A 14,687-nucleotide genomic window follows, 5' to 3' on the forward strand; every position below is an offset into this window, starting at 1 on the left:
CAGGAAATGAGGGAGGAGAAGGGAATGGAAGGGAGGAAGGAAGGGAGAGAGGGAGGGAGGAAGGAAGGAAGGAGAGAGAGAGGGAGGAAGGAAGGAAGGAAAGAGAGAGGGTTGAAGGGAGGTGGGAGGGAAGGAAGAAGGAAATAGCAGAATGGAAGGAAGAAAGGAGGGGAGAATAAGGGAGGAACAGGAAATGAGGGAGGAGAAGGGAATGGAAGGAAGGAGAGGGAAGGAGGGAGGAGGAGGAAGGAAGAGAGAGAGGAGGAGGAGGAGGAGGAAGCAGAAGGAATGAAAGGAGGAGGAGGAAAGAAGGGGGAAGGAAGGAAGGAACAAAAGAAGGAGGGAGGGAGGAAAGAGAGAGGAGAAGGGAATGGAAGGAAGGAAGGGGGAAGAAGGAAGGAAGGAAGGAGGGAGGAAGGAGGAAGGAAGGAGGAAGGAAGCAGCAGAAGGACATGGAAGGAGGGAGGGAGGAAGGAGGGAGGGAGGAAGGAGGAAGAAATTGAGGGAGGGAGGAGAAGGGAGGGAAGGAAAGAAAGGACGAGGGGGAAGGCAAGAAGGAAGGGAGGGAAGGGAAGGGAAGGGAGAAAGGAAGGATAGGAAAAAGGGAGGGAGGAAACAAGGGAGGGAGGGAGGAAGGAAGAAAGGAAGGGCAGAAAGAGAGACAGGGGCAAGGAGAGCTAGTGAGAACATGCACCATGCACCAACTTTTACAAGCAGCACCGGCAAAAAAGATCCCCGGGTTAATTCGATTGCGAAAGGAAGGCAGACACTGGAAGGTTCCTGCAGTTGGTTCTAGCGCAGAATTACAGAAAAAGAAGAATTCCTCCCTTGGCGTTAGGGAAAAGGGCGCCGCTGCGTACCTGGCGGGTCTTCGGAGGTGCCACCGCCTTCCCCACCCCCCACCTGGCAGAGGCCTGGAGGGACAGATAGCCCTGGCCTTACAACCGTAACTCAGCCCTGCAATTTTGCTGGCAAGCTGCGACGGTCGAGACCCGAAAAGGTCGTAAAATGGGGCCAAACTCACTTAACGACCATCTCGCTGAGCAACAAAATGTTGGGGCTCCCTTGCGGTCGTACATCGAGGACTTCCTGTTGTTTTTTGTTTTTTTTTAACCTCTTGGAGTGAAAGAGCCAATTTGGGACCCCGGTACCCGTCCCTAACCCCAGCGATGCCCGAAGTCCAAAGTGGGGGGTGGTATTCGTCCACCTGGGTCCAGCTTTCACCCCCTGACCTGAACGAGCATTTATGGGGAGAAGACCTCAAACGCCAACCTTGCTTTTCGTCTTGGCGTTGTGACCTGTCGGCTGCCACCCCCTCCCCCAGCAGCCGAATCAGAGGAGGAGGAGGCAGGGGTCAGCATCAATGCAACCTGAGAGCTCTGTGGGGGAAGAAGAAATGGAGCTGGCAGAGAGAGAGATGGGGCAGAGCCTGGCCGTCCATCAGCCCTCAGATGGAGAGCCAACAGCCCCCAGGTCCAGAGGTGGCTGATGAGGAAGAGGAGGAACAGCTGGGTCCAGTGCCTGACGTGCAAATGCACAGAAGGCAGGGGAGAGGAGAACAGGGGAAATCTATGAGCTGGTCCTTGGGACAGAAGAGCCATTGTTGCTAGCGAGACCCTACCCCTAGCTCTGGGGATAAAAGGCAGGGGACGGAGATGAATAGATGGGGCAGACAATTATTCATCTCCCAGCTGGACAGACTTGTTAGCCTGCGGTGAGATTTTTTGCCGAGGATGTCCTAATTAAAGGAATATTTTATATTAAACACAGTCTGGGGAGCTGGGTCAGAGCACTTGGGCACTTCTCCATTTAAGTTGAAACCCCTGAAGGAGAATTTGCCCAGTGCCATCCTGTGCCAACCGTCCTCGCCCACGCGGGAGGGCAAAGCCACAGGCCCTCAGACCCCGTTGGATTTCCCCCCTCCTCCCTTAGTGAAGACCGCGAAACCGCCCTCTTACTTTTACAAACCGGCATCTGGCTGCTCCATACCCCATCCTTCATGCATTCCATCTGGAACGTCTCACTCTCCACATCGTCCTAAAAAAAAAAAACAGACGCAGAAAAAACTTATCTTCCCACCGGGCAGACCATTAATTTCGTTTAATTGCAGGCAGTCCTTGACTTACGGCCACCCTGGAGCCCAGAATGCATGTTGCTAAGTGACCAAATTTAAGCAACAGGTTAATTGAGTTGGAAGGCACCTCCTAATAGGTCATCTAGTCCAGGAGCGGACTTCAACTCCCAGAACGCCCCAGTCTCCAACCTTGACAACTTTAAGCCTGGAGGACTTCAACTCCCAGAACACCTCAGTCTCCAACCTTGGCAACTTTAAGCCTGGAGGACTTCAACTCCCAGGATGCCTCAGTCTCCAACCTTGGTAACTTTAAGCCTGGAGGACTTCAACTCCCAGGATGCCTCAGTCTCCAACCTTGGTAACTTTAAGCCTGCGGACTTCAACTCCCAGGATGCCTCAGTCTCCAACCTTGGCAACTTTAAGCCTGGAGGACTTCAACTCCCAGGATGCCTCAGTCTCCAACCTTGGCAACTTTAAGCCTGGAGGACTTCAACTCCCAGGATGCCTCAGTCTCCAACCTTGGCAACTTTAAGCCTGGAGGACTTCAACTCCCAGGATGCCTCAGTCTCCAACCTTGGCAACTTTAAGCCTGGAGGACTTCAACTCCCAGGATGCCTCAGTCTCCAACCTTGGTAACTTTAAGCCTGCGGACTTCAACTCCCAGGATGCCTCAGTCTCCAACCTTGGTAACTTTAAGCCTGGAGGACTTCAACTCCCAGAACGCCTCAGTCTCCAACCTTGGCAACTTTAAGCCTGCGGACTTCAACTCCCAGGATGCCTCAGTCTCCAACCTTGGTAACTTTAAGCCTGGAGGACTTCAACTCCCAGGATGTCTCAGTCTCCAACCTTGGCAACTTTAAGCCTGGAGGACTTCAACTCCCAGGATGTCTCAGTCTCCAACCTTGGCAACTTTAAGCCTGGAGGACTTCAACTCCCAGAACGCCCCAGTCTCCAACCTTGGCAACTTTAAGCCTGGAGGACTTTAACTCCCAGGATGCCTCAGTCTCCAACCTTGGTAACTTTAAGCCTGGAGGACTTCAACTCCCAGAACGCCCCAGCCAGCAAAGCTTAAAGTTGCCAAGGTTGGAAAACCCTGATCTAGTCCAACCCCTCCTGCCCAAGTGGGAGACCCTATGACTGACCCATGGCAGTCTAGTCTCCAGACTACCTGTAATTTATTTATAGCTAGTCCTTGACCTACAATAATGGATTTAGTGACCATTCAAAGTTCCATGGGTTGATTGTTCTCACTGTCAGAAAATTCCTCCTTATTTCCAGGTTGAATCTCTCCTTGATCAGTTTCCATCCGTTATTCTTGTCTGGCCTTTGGATGCTTTGGAAAATAGATTTTAACACATTAAACCTTGTAGGGACGTCGTAGGTCATCTAATCCAATCTCTTGCCCATGCAGAAGAACCTATACCATTCCTGACAGATGACAGCCCAGTCTCTTCTTGAAAGCCTCAACTGATGAAGCTCCCACAACTTCTGGTGGCAAGCTGTTCCACTGGTTAATTGTTCTCAATGTTAGGAAGTTTCTCCTTAATTCCAGGTTGCTTCTCTCCTTGATTAGTTTCCATCCGTTGCTTCTTGTCCTGCCTTCAGGGGCTTTGGAGAATAGGCTGACCCCCCTCTTCTGTCTTCTGGCAGCCCCTCCAAGACTGCTATCCTGCCTCCCCTGGTCTTTTCTTGCCGCATTTGTTAAGGGAATCCCTGCCGTGGTTAAATTAGTCACATGGTCGTTAAGTGAATCTGGCTTGCCCATGGACTTGGAAGGTCGCAAAAGGGGACCACGTGACTCCGGGACACTGCAACCGTTGAAAATATGAGTCATTGGTCAAGCATCCGAATGAAAATCAGTCACTGCAGGGCTGCTTGCAAATATCGTAAGTGTGAAAAGTGATCATAAGTCACTTTTTTCAGGGGCATCACTTAGAACGGTCACTAAAGGAACTGTTGTAAGTTGAGGACTATCTGTAATTTATTTTCTTGGCTTCTGTGTTGCACTGAATTAAAGAAACTGAACCTTCAGCTAACTAATGAACTGACCAAAAACCAGACATTCCGAAACACACACAGTCTTAAAAACTAAGCAAGTTTAATTAACCACGGATTGATTAACCCACAAATCAATGGAGCTACTAGGTGTTCAATCCGTTTTAACAGCCTGCATGAAGACAACCAGCCTCAGCAAGATTTCTCTGGTCAAATCCAATTTAATCCACAAATGCCGAAAGCTGATTTTTCTCCTTGTCTTGTAAGAAATCGAACAGTGGTCTGCGAATGGCTTGAAATTTTGTCGATAGAATAAAATAGAAATAAAACAAGAATAGAATAAGAATAGAATAGAATAGAATAGAACTAGAATAGAATAGAATAGAATAGAATAGAATAGAATAGGAATAAAACTAGAATAGAATAGAATAGAATAGAATAGAAATAAAACAATAATAGCATAGGATAGAATAGGAATAAAACTAGAATAGAATAGAACAGAATAGAATAAACATTGGAATGAAAACTAGAATAGAATAGAAATAAAACAATAACAGAATAGAATAGAAATAAAACAATAATAGAATAGAATAGAATAGAATAGAACTAGAATAGAATAGAATAGAATAGAATAGAATAGAATAGAATAGGAATAAAACTAGAATAGAATAGAACAGAATAGAATAAACATTGGAATGAAAACTAGAATAGAATAGAAATAAAACAATAACAGAATAGAATAGAAATAAAACAATAATAGAATAGAATAGAATAGAAATAAAACAATAATAGAATAGGATAGAATAGGAATAAAACTAGAATAGAATAGAATAAACATTGCAATGAAAAATAGAATAGAAATAAAACAATAACAGAATAGAATAGAAATAAAACAATAATAGAACAGAACAGAACAGAACAGAATAGGAATAAAACTAGACTAGAATAGAAATAAAACAATAATAGAATAGAATAGAATAGAATTAGAATAGAATAGAATAAACAGAGTTGGAAGGGAACTTGCGGGTCATCTAGTCCAACCCCCTGCTCAAGCAGGAGACCCTATAATGAGTGGTGGAATTCAGCCAGTTTGCACCACTTCGGGAGAATCGGTTGTTAATTTTCTGAGCAGTTTGGCAAACTGGTTGTTGGAAGAAATCATTAGGGCAGAGAACCGGCTGTTAAATTACTTGAATAGTGTGGCAACCAAAACTGGATGCAATATTCCAAGTGTGGTCTTATAAAGGCTTTGTAGGGTGGTATTTTCCCCATGCTTCAATACTTTCAAAATCTATTCTCCAATATAAGGTGATCTGTGTCTGACGATTTATTATGTGCTGGATTAAAATTAAGAGAAGAATGCACGATGAATATTGCTTTCTTTAGGATGTTGAATAGTAGCATTTCAAGATATTTTAAAGATCAGGATTGTTTGTTCAAACTTAGAAAGAAAATAGAACAATAGAATTGGAAGGGATCTCGGAGGTCCAACCCGCTGTTAGATTGCTATTAACTCTGTAGTTTAAAAAAAAAGGTCACTTTTGTTCCACATTTTTGATATATTCTTTTTTATCCCTTTTTAGTTTGTTTTGCTGCTTCCTGTCTCTTTCCCCTTTTATGTTACTCTGTATTTTAATGATTGACTTTATTAATTTTCAAAGACATTATAAATAAAACTCACATTCAACTTCTGAGAAGCAAAGTTCATTTTGTCACGTGGATGGCAGACAAAGCTTAACCCTTCATTGATTTTGATTTTAAAAGTGATGTTAAATTTTATACGGTCTTGATTCACACCGTAGCTTAATGCAGTAACTAATCTGGACCCAGATACACTTTTAATCATAACTGGGCCGTGATAGGTCAGGCTGTAAGAAGCCTGTTATTAGAACACAGCAGCCTGCAATTACTGCAGGCTCGAATCCCACCAGGCCCAAGGTTGACTCAGCCTTCCATCCTTTATAAGGTAGGTAAAATGAGGACCCAGATTGTTGTGGGGGGGCAATAAGTTGACTTTGTAAATATACAAATAGAATGAGACTATTGCCTTATACACTGTAAGCCGCCCTGAGTCTTCGGAGAAGGGCGGGATATAAATGCAAATAAAAAAAATAAAATAACATTTTTCAAATTTGAGAATAAATCAACTTCAGGCCTGAGGTTTAGACAATTTGCAAAGCTCAATGGGTTGATATGATGACGAGTTTCCTTCTATTTTACTCATATTGTACAGTCAGTCCTTGAGTTATACGTCTGTAATGGAGCCTGCCCTTACGGTCGTAAATCGAGACATTCATAAAATGGGTCGATCACATGACCGATCTGATTTTACAACATTTTTTGCAGCAGTCGTTAAGTGAATAAGACGGTCGTAAGTGCAAGCCCATTGTACGCTAACGGGCACGATTTTGCCAAAATCCCGAAGCGCCATGACTGCAGGGAGCAGCAGGACTTGTCAGAACTTCAGATGGAAGTTGTAAATCCCCTTTCTCAGGGAGATCGTAACTTCAAACAGTCGCCAGGTGAAAGGTTGTAAGTTGAGGACTATCTGTAGATTTAAGCTTATTTAGATTTAGAGCGGGTCAGGCTATTCTCCAAAGCACCAGAAGGCAGGAGAAGAAGCAACAGATGGAAACTAATCAAGAAGTTGTGGATACTCCGGAGGTTTTTAAGAAGATGTTGGACAGCATTTGTCCAGAATAGTTTCTGCCTGAAGAGGGGTTGGACTAGAAGACCTCCAAGGTCCTTTCCAACTCTGTCGATTCTATTCTATTCTATTCTGTCCTGTCCTGTCCTGTCCTGTCCTGTTCTATTCTATCTCTATCTCTCTCTTCTCTACTCTCTCTACTCTATTCTATCTGTTCTATTCATCTCATTCTCATCTCATTCATCTATTCTATTCTGTTCATTCTATTCATTCTGTTCTCATTCTATTCCATTCTATTCTCTACTCTTCTCTTCTACTCTACTCTATTCTATCTATTCTATTCCATTCTCATTCTATTCTGTTCTGTTCTATTCATCTCTATTCTCTCTCTCTCTGCTCTACTCTCTCTGCTCTACTCTATCTCATCTCATTCTATTCTGTTCTATCTCATTCTGTTCTGTTCTGTTCTATTCTCATTCTATTCTGTTCTGTTCTATTCTACTCTACTCTATCTCATTCTATTCTACTCTCTCTACTTCTCTTCTCTCTCTCACCCCACTCTACTCTACTTCTCTTCTCTCTCTCTCCACTCTACTCTACTCTATTCTCTATTCTATTCTCATCTCATTCTCATCTCATTCATTCTATTCTATCTCATCTCATTCTATTCTCTTCTCTCTTCTCTTCCACTCCACTCTACTCTACTCCCACCCCACCCCACCCCACCCCATTCTATTCTGTTCTATCTCTGTTCTATTCTATTCTATTCTATTCTATTCTATTCTATTCTTTTCTTCTCTTCTCTTCTCTTCTCTTCTCTTCTCTTCTCTTCTCTTCTCTTCTCTTCTCTTCTCTTCTCACCCTACTCTAACCCTAACCCTATTCCTATCCCTATCCCATCTTATTCTTCTAAGTCTTAATACCGTTATTTTATTTTTAAATTTGGTTCGCTGCCTGGAGACACTGGGACCAGACCGAGGCCTGATTATCAAAACCATCTTGCCAACCAATAAATTAAGATGCACCGTGGGAGTATGACCTGAGTTGAATTCAGTTTGAATACTTTATCTGGCCAAGTGTGCGATTAAACACCGAAGGAAAGTTTGCCTCTTTTCAGACTGTGGGAGGTTAAGCATCTGTGCAGATATAGAATAGAATAGAATAGAATAGAATAGAATAGAATAGAATAGAATAGAATAGAATAGAATTTTATTGGCCAAGTGTGATTGGACACACAAGGAATTTGTCTTGGTGCATATGCTCTCAGTGTACATAAAAGAAAAGATACGTTCATCAAGGTATAGACTGCTCCTGCCAAGGAAGGCTCTACAACAGGGCAAGCAGTGACGTTTCACACCCGAATCTGGGTAAGCTCCGTTACTCTTGATTTCTCTGCCAGGTTCCACCCACCTTTACCACGTTGTATCCTGGATTGCAACTGATCACAATTTGGTCTTTGAACGTGTAGGTGGCTTGTGAAGGTTCCAGTTTTCCATGGATGGGGGGATCTGGAAGTGGGCAGGCATCCCCTGTGTTTAAGAGAGAGAGGAAGAGCAGATAGGAAAAAGAAAAAGAGACAGTCTTGGATTAAACAACCCCAGGGTTATGCATTCTCTGAGGTTCCTTTGCACCCCCAAAATCCTGCTTGGAGTACGATGCTGATTTTAAAAAAATGCCAATTTTAAAGCATCGCGTATTTTGACGTGTGAGTTTCCTGATTTTTCTCTTTCGCCTGCTCTGAATTTAGAGAACGTTGCATTCTCCAAGCAAAGCAGAAACTTGAAGGTGCAGCTTTCTAAATTTTGAAATATAAGTTCCTCCACAAAGGAAATGAGTCTACATTGGGCAGAAGGCACGTTAAAAACACAGAGGGGAATATTATCAAAATAATGTAAGAGAGACAGTTTGGTCTAGTGGTCAAGACACCAGGCGAGAAAGCAGAAAATCACAAGTTTAAATCCCATTTTAGGCATGAAAGCCAGCTGAGTGAGTATGGGCCAATCACCAGGAAACGGTGAGTTCTAGTTCTGCCTTAGGCATGAAAGCCAGCTGGGTGACTTTGGGCCAATCACCAGGAAATGGTGAGTTCTAGTCCCACCTTAGGCATAAAAGATGACTTGGTGACTTTGGGTCAATCACCAGGAGACGGTGAGTTCTAGTTCTGCCTTAGGCATGAAAACTGGCTGGGTGACTTTGGGCCAATCACCAGGAGACAGTGAGTTCTAGTCCCGCCTTAGGCATGAAAGATGACTTGGTGACTTTGGGCCAATCACCAGGAGATGGTGAATTCTAGTCCCGCCTTAGGCATGAAAACCGACTGGGTGACTTTGGGCCAATCACCAGGAGACGGTGAGTTCTAGTTATTCTCTCTCAGCCCAACCCACTTCACAGGATTGTCGTTGGGAGAAAAGAGCCTTGAGTTATTTATCAAAATAATAAAGGCAGGCTAAATAAAATAAAGATTATTGGGAATTGTTTGGCTTCCTGGTGAATTCTGGGAGTTGGTCCACCCACCTTAAAACTTCCTGAGATTGAGCAACATTAGTCTAGATCAGGGGTCTCCAAACTTGGAAACTTTAAGACTTGTGGACTTCAACTCCCAGCTTTGCTGGCTGAGGGATTCTGGGAGTTGAAGTCCACAAGTCTTAAAGTTGCCAAGCTTGGAGACCCCTGGTCTAGATGACCTCAAAGATACTTCACAACCTTTAGACTCCAGGGTTATATATTACCTGTGGTGGTGTACGTTAATTTCCACCCTCCATTCTCTCCCGAATTATCGCTGTGGAACAGGATTTGAACTTGGTTGCTCCGGGTTTCAATCCGTCCAGGAGATTTTTCTCCGCAAAAGGGCCCAAGTTCTTTCGATCCAGTTTTGATCTATCAAGCAATAAAGCCAAGGTGTATAGGAAAAGGCCAGGTCCCCAGAGAATGTGCAGAGTGCAAAGAAGAGCAACTAAGAGGATTAAAGGCCTGGAGGCTAAAACATAAGAAGAACGGTTGCAAGAACTGGGTGTGTCTAGTTTAATGAAAAGAAGGACTAGGGGAGACATGATAGCAGTCTTCCAATATCTCAAGGGCTGCCCCAAAGAAGAGGGAATCAAGCTATTCTCCAAAGCACCTGAGGGTAGAACAAGAAGCAACGGGTGCAAACTAACCAAGGAGAGAAGCAACTTAGAACTAAGGAGAAATTTTCTCACAGTGAGAACAATTACAGGTTAGGTTGGCAACCATTTGCTTAGTGACTGCTCAGAGTTATAACAACACCGGAAAAAGTGACTTATTTGCGTTTCTCACACTTTGGTGCTCTCTGAGCTTGGTGGTTTTCTTGCAGACGTTTCCTGACCCAACTAAGTAACATCACCAGTGCTGGAAGGGAGGAGGGATTTGCTCTCTGTTTATATACAATATAACTCCTCTCCCTTCCAGCACTGATGATGTTACCTAGTTGGGTCATGAAACGTCTGTAAGAAAACAGCCAAATTCAGAGCCTACCAAGGACCCCACAGCTTCCTCCTCCCCTTCTCCTTCTCCTTCTCCTTCTCCTTCTCCTTCTCCTTCTCCTTCTCCTTCTCCTTCTTCTTCTTCCTCCTCCTCCTCCTCTTCCTCCTCCTCCTCCTCCTCCTCCTCCTCCTCCTCCCAAACCTCACCATTCTAGCACTGATGATGTTCCCTAGATGGGTCAGGAAACATCTACAAGAAAACCGCCAAATTCAGAGACCACCAAGGACCCCACAGCTTCCTCCTCCTCCTCCTCCTCCTCCTCCTCCTCCTCCTCCTCCTCCTCCTCCTCCTCCCAAACCTCACCCTTCTAGCACTGATGATGTTCCCTAGTTGGGTCATGAAATGTCTATAAGAAAACAGCCAAGCTCAGAGATTACCAGGGACCCCCACAGACCTCCTCTCTGCAAACCCCACTCCCTTTTAGTGCTGCTGATGTTCCCTAGCTGGGTCACGAAACGTTTGCAAGGAAACAGCCAAGCTCAGGCGACACCCAGGACCCGACAATACAGCAGCTTCTTCTCTCCTCTGCTGCAATTCTGGGTCCAATGGATTGAAAGCGCTGACCTTAATGTAATCGTAGGGACAGGTGACCTCCGGGTGATCTTCGATGTCGAAACTTTCATCAAACTGGAGCGTAATGAAAAATCCTTCCTCCAACCCAATGCGGTACGCGCAGTCGGAGCTTTTGGGGTAGGAGTTGGGGAAGTCGGGGCTGTGGATCACCCCACTCCTTTGGGTGAAGAGGTTGTTGCTGCATTCCACTGCAAGAGACACACACACAGACACACACAAAGATCACAACATTAACCTGGTTAGTTTTGGATTGATGGCATGAATGGGTCTATAGTCCCAGTATTTATTTTATTTATTTATTTATTTATTTTTATTAGATTTTTATACCGCCCTTCTCCCGAAGGACTCAGGGCGGTGTACAGCCAAATATTAAAAAAACCCACAATATACACATTAAAACAAAACTAAAACAAGCATATTACAAATGGCCGAAATTTAAAACAATTTAAGATCATAAAATTCATAAATAACCCCAAATTAAAAATTTAGTAAAACTTTTAAAACTTGTAAGCCAGTCCTGCTTGAATAAATAGGTATCACAAGTAGTCCTGGATTTACGACCACAATGGAGCCCAAAAACGCATGTTGCTAAGCAAGACATTTGTTAAGCGACTTTTGCCCCATTTTACAACCATCGTTAAATGAATCACTACAGTTGTTCAGCTAGTAATACAATTGTTCAGCGAATCTGACTTCCCTGACTTTGCTTATTAGAAGGTCACAAAAGGACCTTTTTTTTTTTTGTGCCGAAATGGACAAGTTAACAAAAGAAATTAAAGAGAAAGAAGAGACAGATTATTATATAAATGGTACGAATGGCTTGAGTCTAGAAATAAAGGTAAGAATAAAGGGGAGAAATCAGAAAGTACAGAACGTATTAGAAATGTATAATATGTAAATAATAAATATATAAGAATCTAGAAAAGTAAAGCTATTAATATTAGATAATTTAAGGTAAATAAAGAAAAGGGGACAAGAGAGAAAATCAATATGATTTGGGGGGTAAGGTATAAAAGTGATAGAAGACCACTAAGAAACGCCGTTTAGAAATAGGAAATATTTTAGAAATAGGTTATATTTTTAAAGAAAATGTTGGATAACCATCTGACTGAGATGGTGTAGGGTTTCCTGCCTGGGCAGGGGGTTGGACTAGAAGGCCTCCAAGGTCCCTTCCAACTCTGTTGTTCTATTATTTTATATATTATATGTTGTGTGTTTGTCAGATTGTGTATAACATTAAAACAATAAAAAAATAAATAAAGTGGAACTTTTTTTAAAAAAAAAAAAGCTGGCTGAGGAACTCTGGGAGTTGAAGTCCACAAGCCTTAAAGTTGCCAAGGTTGGAGACCCCTGCTCTCAAAGGATGCAAATGACCAGCGGTCTGCAAATCCTTCCATTCCCCACCATCCGGTCAGAACTGAAGAAGCTTCTTGGAGGAGAAGTGAAACGTCTTCAAAGCGAAAAACCAGACAGTCCAGTTGCCTCTTGAAAAAAATAGCCCCTGGCTTTGGGACAATTGGCAGGAGAGAGTCCCTACCTTTGCAGGTCCTGTTGTCCGAGTGGAGAATGTACCCAAAGCGGCAGGAACAATAATAGCCTCCGATGTAGTTGTGGCAGTGATGGTCACAGGCCAGTTCTTCATCGTTGCTCTCCAAGCATTCATCGATATCTGTGATGGGACACCATGAACATCTCAATCAACCATCTCTGTTGGCAACTCACTGGTAAGTAAAGGTAAAGGTTCCCCTCGCACATACGTGCTAGTCGTTCCCGACTCTAGGGGGCGGTGCTCATCTCCGTTTCAAAGCCAAAGAGCCAGCGCTGTCCGAAGACGTCTCCGTGGTCATGTGGCCGGCATGACTCAACGCCAAAGGCGCACAGAACGCTGTTACTTTCCCACCAAAGATGGTCCCTATTTTTTCTACTTGCATTTTTTACGTGCTTTCGAACTGCTAGGTTGGCATAAGCTGGGACAAGTCACGGGAGTTCACCCTGTTACATGGCCGCACTAGGGATTCGAACCGCTGAGCTTCCGCCCTTTCGATCGACAAGCTCAACGTCCTAGCCCCTGAGCCACCGCATCCTGTCACTGGTAGGTGTCCCCTAAGCAGAGAGACCGTGGTTGGCGGTCTTAAGACTCATCCAATCAACCGAGATAAAAGAGAGTCGGTTTGGTTAGTGGTTAAGGTGCTGGCTGGCCTAGAAACCAGGAGACGGGAGTTCTAGTTCCGCCTCAGGCGGGAAAGCCAGGCGAAACAGTTTGGGCTAATCACCAGGTGATGGTGAGCTGTAGTCCTGCCTTAGCCATGGAAGTCGGTTGGGTAACTTGGGGGCCAATCGCCAGGAGACAGTGAGTTCTAGACCCAGCTTAGGCATGAGACCCAACTGGGTGACTTGGGGCCAATCGCCAGGAGACGGTGACTTCAAAGTGGCCATTTTGGAAAAGTAACTAGAACTCACAATCTCCTAGCAATTGGACCAAAACCACCCAGCCAGTTTTCATGCGTAAGGAGGCATGAAAGCTGGCTGGGTGACTTTGGGCCAATCACCAGGAGACGGGGAGTTCTAGTTTTCCCTTAGGCCTGACTGGGAGACTTTGGGCCAATCACCAGGAGACGGGGAGTTCTAGTCCTGCTTAGGCATGAAAGCTGGCTGGATGATTTTGGGCCAGCCCTTCTCTCTCTCTCTCTCTCTCAGCCCAAGCCACCTCACAGGGTTGTTGTTATGGGGAAAATAGGAAGAAGGAATATTATGTATGTTCACTGCTTCGAGTTCCTATAAAATACATAATAATAGCACTAGCTATAGCACTTAGACTTATATACCACTTCACAGTGCTTTTACAGCCCTCTCTAAGCGGTTTTGCATAGTCAGCCTCTTGCCCCCAATAATCTGGGTCCTCATTTTATTCTCCTCAGAAGGACAGAAGGCTGAGTCCACCTTATAATAATAAAGACAGGATTAAAAAAATCTAATAAATAAATAATGGGCAGACTCCCTTATGGTCATAATTTGACCTTGACCTGAAGACTACCTGGATATGAGTTTCAGAATTTCTCGCTCGCGTTTCCAAACTGGCCACTTTGAGGTCAACTTTGGACCATCCTGGGATGCCCTGAGGTGGCTTTAACAGAATAACAGCGTTGGAAGGGACCTTGAAGGTCATCTAGTCCAATCCTCCGCCCAAGGATTTCGCCTTCCTCCTTGTTCTGAGTTCCAACGTTGGCCTGCCCAGACGGGCGAAGGAACCAACCGAGATATCCAAACTCACCCACAGCGGCGTAATGGGCATCAAAGCCCGTGAACCGTTCCTCGTTGGAAAAGTCGGATCGGAACGTCAGGCTCAGATGTGAACCCGGAGACGTGATTGGCTCTCGTCCAGGGCTCTGTTCCGGATCTCGGTCCTCTTTCCCACAGAACGTCGCCAAGACTTGATCCTCTGACTCGACCTGTTGGACAGCCATAGAAAATGCAGAGAAAACAGGATGATCTTGGCCTGCTATTCTTCGTTTGAAGAATGGCAGGCAGTCCTCGACTTACGGCCACAATGTAGCCCAACGTTTTTGCTGCTAAGCGAGACAGTCATTCAGCGAGCCTTGCCCCGTTTTACAACCTGGTTTTTTTGCCACCGTTGTTAAGTACAAGGGCCTGCAAACTTGGCTCTTTTAAGACTTGTGGACTTCAACTTCCAGCTTTGCTGGCTGAGGAACTCTGGGAGTTGAAGTCCACAAGTCTTAAAAAGAGCCAAGTTTGAAGACCCCTGAGCTAGTAACATGGTCGCTAAGTGAATCTGGCTTCCCTAATGTCTTTGCTTATCATGAGGTCGCAAAAGGAGGAATCACGTAACCCCGGGATACTGCAACCGTCGTAAGTATGAGTCGGTTGCCAAGAGTCTGA

At 44.6% G+C, this 14,687-nt stretch overlaps 1 protein-coding gene across 3 annotated transcripts in view; it reads right to left on the bottom strand.

Annotated features, from left to right (window-relative positions):
- MASP1 (MBL associated serine protease 1) overlaps positions 1 to 14,687 on the bottom strand; it is a 102,136-nt gene that overhangs the window by 48,855 nt on the left and 38,594 nt on the right. For all 3 annotated transcript variants that reach the window (XM_058187888.1, XM_058187887.1, XM_058187889.1), the window contains 6 exons: positions 14,062 to 14,239; positions 12,328 to 12,459; positions 10,782 to 10,978; positions 9,446 to 9,593; positions 8,127 to 8,245; positions 1,959 to 2,037 (listed from right to left, as the gene is read on the bottom strand). In XM_058187888.1, the coding sequence (XP_058043871.1) occupies positions 1,959 to 2,037; positions 8,127 to 8,245; positions 9,446 to 9,593; positions 10,782 to 10,978; positions 12,328 to 12,459; positions 14,062 to 14,239 (853 nt within the window). The remainder of the gene's footprint in view (positions 1 to 1,958; positions 2,038 to 8,126; positions 8,246 to 9,445; positions 9,594 to 10,781; positions 10,979 to 12,327; positions 12,460 to 14,061; positions 14,240 to 14,687) is intronic.

This window comes from Ahaetulla prasina, chromosome 6, assembly GCF_028640845.1.
Source record: "Ahaetulla prasina isolate Xishuangbanna chromosome 6, ASM2864084v1, whole genome shotgun sequence".
In the NCBI taxonomy this organism is placed as follows: domain Eukaryota; kingdom Metazoa; phylum Chordata; class Lepidosauria; order Squamata; family Colubridae; genus Ahaetulla; species Ahaetulla prasina.